At 47.6% G+C, this 9,633-nt stretch overlaps 1 protein-coding gene across 1 annotated transcript in view; it reads left to right on the forward strand.

Moving 5' to 3' along the window:
• Positions 1-9,633, forward strand: part of utrn (utrophin) — a 266,197-nt gene that overhangs the window by 161,216 nt on the left and 95,348 nt on the right. The window contains exons 61-64 of the mRNA XM_072696066.1: positions 4,385-4,446; positions 5,530-5,604; positions 6,850-7,051; positions 7,857-7,944. Coding sequence (XP_072552167.1) covers positions 4,385-4,446; positions 5,530-5,604; positions 6,850-7,051; positions 7,857-7,944 — 427 coding nt within the window. The remainder of the gene's footprint in view (positions 1-4,384; positions 4,447-5,529; positions 5,605-6,849; positions 7,052-7,856; positions 7,945-9,633) is intronic.

Raw genomic sequence — 9,633 nt, forward strand, 5'->3', positions numbered from 1 at the left:
TTTGGGGATCGGGCTAAGCCTCCATCCCTAATTAAAACTCACTGGCCTCTTGGCGCCCGTGCCGCGGCGTGATCATGACCGGAGTGAAGTCAGAGGTTAATATCAGACACTCAGCAGGAAGCTGACGGCGAGGAGCTCTTGAGTGACAGCTCAATTTGTCCGTTGGCTGCCAGGCTGAGAGCTCGGATCAGAGGTGCATCGTGCCGGAAAGGCTCGGACGCTGGCGCGAGGCTGCCATACACACCGACAGACGAGACCACTTTGACCTGGTGGAATTTTACAAGGCAAGGGCAGTGGCGCACACACACTCCCGGGCTGGAAACTGAAAACCACTGCGACTACCGTGCCAGCGGATACACGCCAGGGATGGGAGGAGTCGGAATGATGGGAAATTGAAATAGCATATAGCATAAACCAGCTGTTTAACGAACCGAGAGATTTCTCCAAAAGCTCTCCACTAGAGGGCAGCGTGGAACCTGCGTAGAGCCCACTTTCCCAGAACCATATTATACTAACCGATCTGAACTGTTAGAGTTAGAGAGAGTGTTCAGTGCCGTGCTCGCTCGGCCATTCCGGAACCTAAATGGAAATTTCTGGAAATCCCAGCCCAGTTTGATCCAAATAGGGAGGCGAAGAAAGAGCTGAGCTGTGTCTGATGAAGTTGTGTCCTGTTCACGAACCCCTCCATGTGAAAAAATCCACATCTACCCACCCGGAGAGAGCAAGGCCAACTGTGCTCCCTCAGGCTCCGGCTGCTGATGGCAGGCAGCATGACCTGGGCTTCGAACCGGCAATTCTCGGGCGGCGGCGGCATGGTCTGCTGGGTTTGTGGCTTTCATTTTTTATTTTTTTTTGATGTCAGCCTTCGGTTAGCTCTCTACAGCAGCAGTTCAGTGTTCTAGGCCTTAAAATGCTGCCGGTTCCAGGAACATTCTCGTGTGAGTGTATCGCAATGTGATTTTCCATGATAACAGCAGCATGGTGGCTTGCTGTCCACGGCACGCCAGTACACCCCTATAGTTGGGCTTCTAGGTGTCAGAACACTGGCTCGCTGAATCAGGGAAATTAATTGTCTGAGTCTCGGAGAGCAGGAGAGGACAGAGCGAGGCCCGGGGGGCTGGGAGGGCTGGGGGGGGGGGGCTTGGGAGGGCCGGGAGTGTCTGAGGGGAAGGCGTTTCTCTTTCCCCCAGCAGGGAGAGCGGAGCTGGAGAACTCTTATCTCCCTGAACTTCTGCTCACAGATAAATACATCTGAGAAGACTCAACAGAAGTGAGATAGTGAGAGACAGAAACTCTAAGAGGAGAAAGACAGTGAGTGAATGTGTGTGTGTGTGTGTGTGTGTGTGTGTGTGTGTGTGTGTGTGTGTGTGTGTGTGTGCAGGATCAGCTATTCCCCTGTTTTATGTTCCAGTATTTTAAGGCTAATAAGCTCAACACACACATAACATAACATACACCGCATGTCCAAATATTTCTGGACACCCTGTCTAATGAATGCATTCGGCTTCTTTAAGCTGCACCCATTGCTGAGACAGATGTGCAAATGCACACACACAGAGCTTGTCTAGACCCTGTAGTGAAGAAGTACTGCCAAAACAATAGGACACTCTGAAGCAGACAGACCGACACCAACCGATTGGCACCGTGCCACCTAATGCCAGGCCTGGACTTACGGGGGTATAAAGCCCCCCAGCAGCATTGAGCTGTGCAGCAGTGAATGAACTGTGTTCTCTGGATTGATGGTTGGCGCTTGATCCGATTTGCAGATGAGGTTGGTGGATGATCATCCACTCAGGATACCGTAGCAACACCATAGCAAGCACCTAGCAACCAGGTGGGGGCTCCAAGTGGCTCAGCGCCATGAATGCACTGGTACTATTGCTCAGGGGTTATGAGTTCAAACCCCCGAGCCATGCCACTTTGCCATCAGCGGCCGGAGTCCAGGAGAGCACAATCGGCCGCGCTCTCTCCAGGTGGGTAGATGGCGCTCTCTGCCCTCGTCACAGGCTGGCACAGGTGTCTGTTGCTGCATCACGGTGGTGGCTGGCTGGCATCACCTGTAGCGGAGGAGACAAGAGTGTGTGTGTGTATGAAGTACTTAGCCTCATAGTGTCGGACGCATCGCCGGTCCTGGGGAGGGTGATACGGACGGTACCAGATAACCAATAGGAGAGCTCGCTCCGACACCAAACATCCGTACTGCGGTCAGCAGCCTCCTACCTCTCTGCTCGTGCTGTAGCCACGACTTTGAGGTGTTTCTGTGGTCTGTGATCAGTATCTGCAGTCTGAAGGGCACAGCCAGCTAAACAGGAAATGCCAGAGGAGGTACTTTGTTGGTTCTAATTGCACTAACGAGCGTAATTACGCCGCACATCAGAGACCCGCACTGGTCATGGCACTCCAACACACCACTGTCTACAGGGCACCGTTTCCAATCTCCTGGCTGCGCTATCACAGCCGCCGCGGATTATCAACCGGGAAGCCGCAAGCTGTCTTTAATGAGCCCAGAATCGCCGCTTTGTCACTTTGTCTCTGTGCCCTTGGCCAAAGTCTAGGTCCAGCTGAAACGGAGCCACCCGGACCTGACCTTTTCAGCGTCCGTGCGCTGTTCTGACCGAGCCGGTGGGCTGGAGTTTTATATAGTGAAACTGTAAGATCTGAAAGTAGGATATATAAAGAAGCTAGCTTCGCAATGTAACCTGTGTGTCCAAAAGTTTGTGGACACCCCTTCTACTCAATGCATTCAGATACTTTTAAGAGACGGATGTGCAAATGCATATCATTGAGCTGTGGAGTGAATCTGTGGATCTCTAGAATGATGGACGGAGGTAATACATCCAATACTTTTAGGGTGAGTTGGGGATGGGGTGGCCTCATTATCGCTCTGGTTGCTAAATGCAATCAAATCCTCACAGCAGTGTTCCGCCCCCAAAATCTAGTAGAAAGCCTTCTTTCCTGGACAGTAGAGACAGTTACTCTGACAAAGTAGGATAAACTGTTTTTAATCCCCTTGATTTCAGAAGGAACACTAATTCAGCAGGTGTCCCAATACTTTTGTCTGTTAACTTCACTAATGTAACCAGAGAGTGTTAACAGCACACACTCTGGCTTTTACACTATGTGGGGTTTTGCTTGGCAGAGTTCCAGTTGAACTCCCAGGCCAACCTGTGTGTGTGTGTGTGTGTGTGTGTGTGTGTGTGTGTGTGTGTGTGTGTGTGTGTGTGTGTCCACTTGCATGTGACTGGGTGAGAGGTGTTTTTGAGCGCTTGGCCACTGGTGGTGTCAGTCGTGATCTTGAGGCTGATTGAGTCGGGCAGCGTCTCGGGCGGCTGCAGAGCGAGAGAGAGAGAAAGAGAGAGAGAGAAAGAGAGAGAGGGCCCCTCCAGAACGGGGCTGTCAGCCATTCTACGGAATGATGAATAATGATGAACACCTGCTGAAGACTTCTGTTCCCTTTCCCCCACGAGACCACCACTAGAGGACCTGTCATCTACCCCCCCCCCATATATATACCTGTTTCTACCTGTCTCTCTCTCTTTCTCCAACTCTCTCTATACCACTCTATATACCTCTCTCGCTCTCTCTACTTCTCTATATACCTCTCTCTCTTCCTTTCTCTCTACTTCTCTATATACCTCTCTCTCTTCCTCTCTCTCTACCTCTCTATATATCTCTTTCTACCTGTCTCTCTCTCTAGCTCTCTATATACCCCTCTCTCTCTCTCTCTCTCTCTCTCTCTCTCTCTCTCTCTCTCTCTACCTCTCTATATACCTCTCTCTACCCGTCTCTCTCTCTCCCTACCTCATTCTACCTATCTCTCTCTCTATCTCTTTCCCCCCTCTCTATATAAAAGCTTTCTATATAAGTTATTTTTAATACCTTTGATGTTGGAAGAAACTGTGAATGAGCAGGTGTCCCAATATTTTTGTCCTATGTAGTGTTTATCTTATTTTATGCTTTAAATGATTTTTGATTACAGATATAATCCAGTCATTTCTGAAAAAGCCCTCCATGCGTATCGCTCGGTTATTAGAAGACGTTTAGGTTCAGTTCATTTTGAGCGTTTACGGAATTGCTGATGAAACGCAGGAAAATGACGGATTGATAACGAGTACGCTTTCATCCCTTATCAGCAGTGATGTCACACCAGAGGACGGTTTTTTAGACCCGCTGCCAGGTCATCAGGATGCTCACTGAACGTGAAGCGAGTGTGTAAAGGGGTGGGAACTCCTCCTCTGTTATGTGGTATTTCGTTGGGTGGAGCTTCAGAGGAAGGATGTTTGATGGTTTGAACAAATGTGCTCATCTCTCTCCCCTGTCTCTCTCTCTCTCTCTCTCTCTCCCCCTGTCTCTCTCTCTCTCCCCCCCGTCTCTCTCTCTCCAGCCACCAGACTCAGACGACGTGTTGGGATCATCCCAAAATGACGGAGCTGTACCAGTCCCTCGGTGAGTTTAACACTATTTACACTCCACCGCTGCACCAGCACCAGCACCAGCACCAGCATCAGCTCCCACACTGAGCCGAACACCGTCTCTCACACACTCCGCCTCCACTGCGTAAACATCTCCGTCCACTGAGAGGACAGCTGACAGCCATTTACCACACACTGCCTGAATTGGCCATGAACACCTGCACAATACACACACACACACACACACACCTACCTCTCTCAGTCGGAGCTCTGAGGGTCCCAGCGGTCCAGTCCTATTGAGAGAGAGAGAGAGAGAGAGAGAGAGAGAGACCACACAAGAGATAAAACACACACATGCATACACACACTTACTCTCTCACACACACCCTCCGTCACTGTCTGTCTCTCTCTCTCTCTCTCTCTCTCTCTCTCTCAAAGGAAAGGTTTCCTTTCATGATACACTGTGTCCAAAAGTTTGTGGACGCCCGCATCCGTCGCTGACACAGATGTGCAAATGCACGCACACACACAAACACACAGCTTGTCTAGTCCTGTGGAGAATACCGCCAATAGAATAGGACTCTCTGGAGCAGGTAAACCTAGATGAACCTGTTGGTATCATGTCTAATAATGCCAGGCGTGGGCTAGAGGGGTGTAAGGCCCCCAGCAGCATTGAGCTGTGGAGCTAAGAGCTAAGGGCTAAAGAGAGGTTGGGTAATGGTCATGTGACAATAGATGATGACGGTTTTGGGTCATTCAGTGACCTGCAGTTCAAGAGGGATAAAGTAGGATATAGGCAGGCGGAGCTACGATGCTAAAATTGGTGCACATAAGCTTCCATTACTTGTTAGCTACATTAGCCTCGTCTCTCCAGTTCAAACCCAGATCCAAGAAGTGACCTTCAGTCACCAAACGGGTCTGGACTGCTCTGGGGGGATTTGAGGGATGTTCTTGTACATATTTGATGTTTGGCCGAACCATCACTTTAAATCACATCTCACACTTTCCAGGTTCACATTTTACGAGTGTGTGTGTGTGTGAGGTGATATTACATATGCATTAAAAGATAAGAGAAGTGGTTACACACCTGACTGACCGTCTCTCCCTGTGTGTCCAGCTGACCTGAACCACGTGCGCTTCTCTGCATACCGAACAGCCATGAAGATCCGCCGGCTCCAGAAGGCCCTCTGCTGTAAGTGTGTGTGTGTGTGTGTGTGTGTGTGTGTGTTTTAAATGAGTGCTCTTTTGTGTGGCTAAATAAGTGCTGATGTTGAAGCACTGCCAATAGAATAGGACTCTCTGGAGCATATAAACCTAGATGAACCTATCGGCATCATGCTGCCTAATGCCAGGAATGGTGGATGGTGGAGCTCCATCCAGTTCTTTTGAAATACTGAGTTGGGGGATGATGAGGTTGGATGGTGACTAACGCAGCTCTTGTCGCTGAATACAATCAAATCCTCACTGCAATGCTCCTCCTCCAAAATCTAGTAGAAAGCCTTCTTCCCTGGACAGTAGAGACACAGTTACTCCAACAAAAGCAGGAACAACTTTTTATTTAATACATTTTTTTTTTACATCCTTAATGGCAGAGGAAACAGTGAAAGAGCAGGTGTCCCAATACTTTTGTCCAAATAGTGTGTGTGTTTGATTAGAGCTGCATCACAGCTTTTTCTTCCACTGTCAGCACAATTAACTCCGAGAGGCCCAATTACCATCACTATTGTTCGTTGTGTCTCTGTCTCGCCGAGTGTGTGTGTGTGTGTGTGTGTGTGTGTGTGTGGGTGCGTCACTGTCACGGTTCTCTCTCTCTCTTGTTTATTTATTTATTTTTTTATGTTTTTTTCGTCCGTCTCGTGTTCTTCCTCGCTCATTTGCATGTCTGCCCGTTAGAGAATAGTTAATTAGTGTAATTAAAGTAGTAAACAGGAAGCGCAGGCCGGCTCCTTCTCTCCTCTCCTCTATCCATCTGTCTGCTCTCACTGCATCACTGCATCACCCCCCCACCCCCCCACCCCACCACCACCACTCACACACACATTCACCCTCACTCTCACGGTCACTCACTAATTTCTCTCTCTCTCGCCTTCTCACGTCTCTCTTTCACTCACTCTCTAGCTGTGCCTGAAACTCTGCCCTGCTCACTATGTAGTGCACACTTCTTTTGGTACACTACACGTTGAAAACTTGGTGCCAAATTGTTTAGTGGACATGGAATACCCATAATTCACTGCTTTGTGGAATTCAGTTCCCTAAAATAGTGCTCTAGATAGTGAGCTGGATTTTTGCATGTAGGGGATAGTGAACAGGGTGCAGTTTGGGACACGGCTACTCCCTCGTACCCTCTCTCGCTTTCTACACGTCACATTTCATTATGTAAAAGGTCCTTATATGTTATAATAGTCTCTCTCTCTCTCTCCCTCTCTCTCTCCCTCAGTGGACCTGTTGGATCTGAATGTGGCTCAGTCGATGTTTCAGCAGCACAAGCTGAATAACAACTCCAGTCCTCTGTCAGTTCCTGAGGTCATCAACTGTCTGACCTCAGTGTATGATGACCTGGAGCAGGAGCACAAAGACCTGGTCAACGTTCCTCTGTGTGTGGACATGTGTCTCAACTGGCTCCTCAACGTCTACGACACGTAAGACAAACACACGTCTACCTTCCTTTTCACTCTCACAAGTTCTTCGTCACATGATATGTTTACTGAATGACCCTTAGATATCAAATAATTAGTAATTACTAATTATTATTGACTAATACCAATTTATTTATAATAGATATTTAATCATTCAAATTAGATACTGAAATGTATAGCAGAATTTAATCATTTTTGAATAGTTACTGAATAATTCAAAATAGGTACTCAATCATTCAGATTAGGTACTGAATCTTTCCTAGTGGATACTGAATCGTTCAGATTAGGCACTGAATCGTTCATAGTGGATACTGAATAATTCTGATTAGGTGCTGAATCATTCAGATTAGGTACTGATTCGTTCATAGTCGATACTGAATCGTTCAGATTATGTACTGAATCGTTTATAGTGGATACTGAATAGTTCAGATTAGATACTGATTCATTCATATATTGGGTACTGAATCATTCATATATTGGGTACTGAATCATTCTTATTGGGTACTTTATCATTCAGATTAGGTACTTATTTATTCAGATTAGGTACTGAATAGTTCAAATTAGGTGCTGTATCATTCATATTGGATACTGAATCATTCAGAATAGGTACTGAATAATTCATATCAGATGCTGAACTGTATAGCAGTACTGAATAATTCATGATTCAGTGTATTGTTATTTGCTGATGCGGAGTTTTTTAGTGAATATTTTGTTAGATTGTATTTATTGTATTAGATACTGATGGTTTGTCTGTGTGTGTGTGTGTGTGTGTGTGTGTGTGTGTGTGTGTGTGTGTGTGTGTGTGTAGGGGTCGCAGTGGGAAGATCCGTGTGCTGTCCATGAAGATCGGGCTCCTCTCTCTGTCTAAAGGACATCTGGAGGAGAAGTACAAATGTAAGAAGTCAGCGTCTACACCACAGCATAACAGCAGTCATAGCGATGAATTAATGACCCTAATAATGACCATCATAGAGTGATAGTAAAGTATAGCACACACACAATAATCATAACTAATATTACAGCTGAGAGTAGTCAGGGTAACTAGAGACAGTATTCATTAAACTAAAATAAATATTTACATTATTATAAGCACTGACTGCTTTAAATGGGGGCGGGGTTAAGTATACTGTGGGTTTTATTGGGATAGATATTGTAGGGGGTTTTGGTAGGCGGTGAGTGTGTTAGTGGGGTGGGCGTTGTAGGGGCGGGGTTTGGTTGGGGGTGAGTGGATTAGTGGGGTGGTCTTATTGGGGTGGGCGTTGTAGGGTTGGGGATTGATAGTGGGTTATTGGGGTGGACGATGTAGGGTTGGGGATTGATATGGGGTGAGTGGGTTATTGGGGTGGTCTTATTGAGGTGGGCGTTGTAGGGTTGTAGATTGATAGTGGGTTAGTAGTGTGGTCTTATTGGGGTGGGCGTTGTAGGGTTGGGGATTGATATGGGGTGAGTGGGTTAGTAGTGTGGTCTTATTGGGGTGGGCGTTGTAGGGTTGTAGATTGATAGTGGGTTAGTAGTGTGGTCTTATTGGGGTGGGCGTTGTAGGGTTGTAGATTGATAGTGGGTTAGTGGGGTGGTCTTATTGGGGTGGGCGTTGTAGGGTTGGGGATTGATAGTGGGTTATTGGGGTGGACGTTGTAGGGTTGGGGATTGATATGGGGTGAGTGGGTTAGTGGGGTGGTCTTATTGAAATGGGCGTTGTAGGGTTGTTAGATTGATAGTGGGTTAGTGGGGTGGTCTTATTGGGGTGAGTGTTGTAGGGTTGGAGATTGATAAGGGGTGAGTGGGTTAGTAGTGTGGTCTTATTGGGGTGGGCATTGTAGGGTTGGGGATTAATAGGGGGTGAGTGGGTTAGTGGGGTGGTCTTATTGGGGTGGGCGTTGTAGGGTTGGGGATTGATATGGGGTGAGTGGGTTATTGGGGTGGGCGTTGTAGGGTTGGGGATTGATATGGGGTGAGTGGGTTATTGGGGTGGGCGTTGTAGGGTTGGGGATTGATATGGGGTGAGTGGGTTATTGGGGTGGGCGTTGTAGGGTTGGGGATTGATATGGGGTGAGTGGGTTATTGGGGTGGGCGTGGTAGGGTTGGGGATTGATATGGGGTGAGTGGGTTATTGGGGTGGGCGTTGTAGGGTTGGGGATTGATAGGGGTGAGTGTTTACAGGTGTGGGGTGTTACTCACACTCCCTCTGTCTCAGTATCTTTTTATTCTGGTCACTGATCAGTAAAAAAAAATACTTAAATTTAAATTAGATCTAATCTTCCCGGGGTGTGTGTGTGTGGGGGGGCGTTTGAAACTATCAGTGAATTTAAAAGCATCACAGCATCCATCCAAGCCATTCTCATATTGATGCCCAGGGCGGAACACACACACACACACACACAGGGATCACATCTGGTGGCTGAATGATAAAGCATGATGTGAAGAGTTGACTGGTTGTAGTTCTCATTGATCTGGTCTTTGCCTTGGGCTTCAAATCCTACACACCCACATCTGTGTGTGTGTGCGCGCGCGCGCGCGTGTGTGTGTGTGCATGTGCATGTGTGTGTGCGTGTGTGTGTGTGTGTGTGTGTGTATGCGTGCGCTCA

The sequence above is a fragment of the Salminus brasiliensis genome, chromosome 14, assembly GCF_030463535.1.
Source record: "Salminus brasiliensis chromosome 14, fSalBra1.hap2, whole genome shotgun sequence".
Classification (NCBI taxonomy): Eukaryota; Metazoa; Chordata; class Actinopteri; order Characiformes; family Bryconidae; genus Salminus; species Salminus brasiliensis.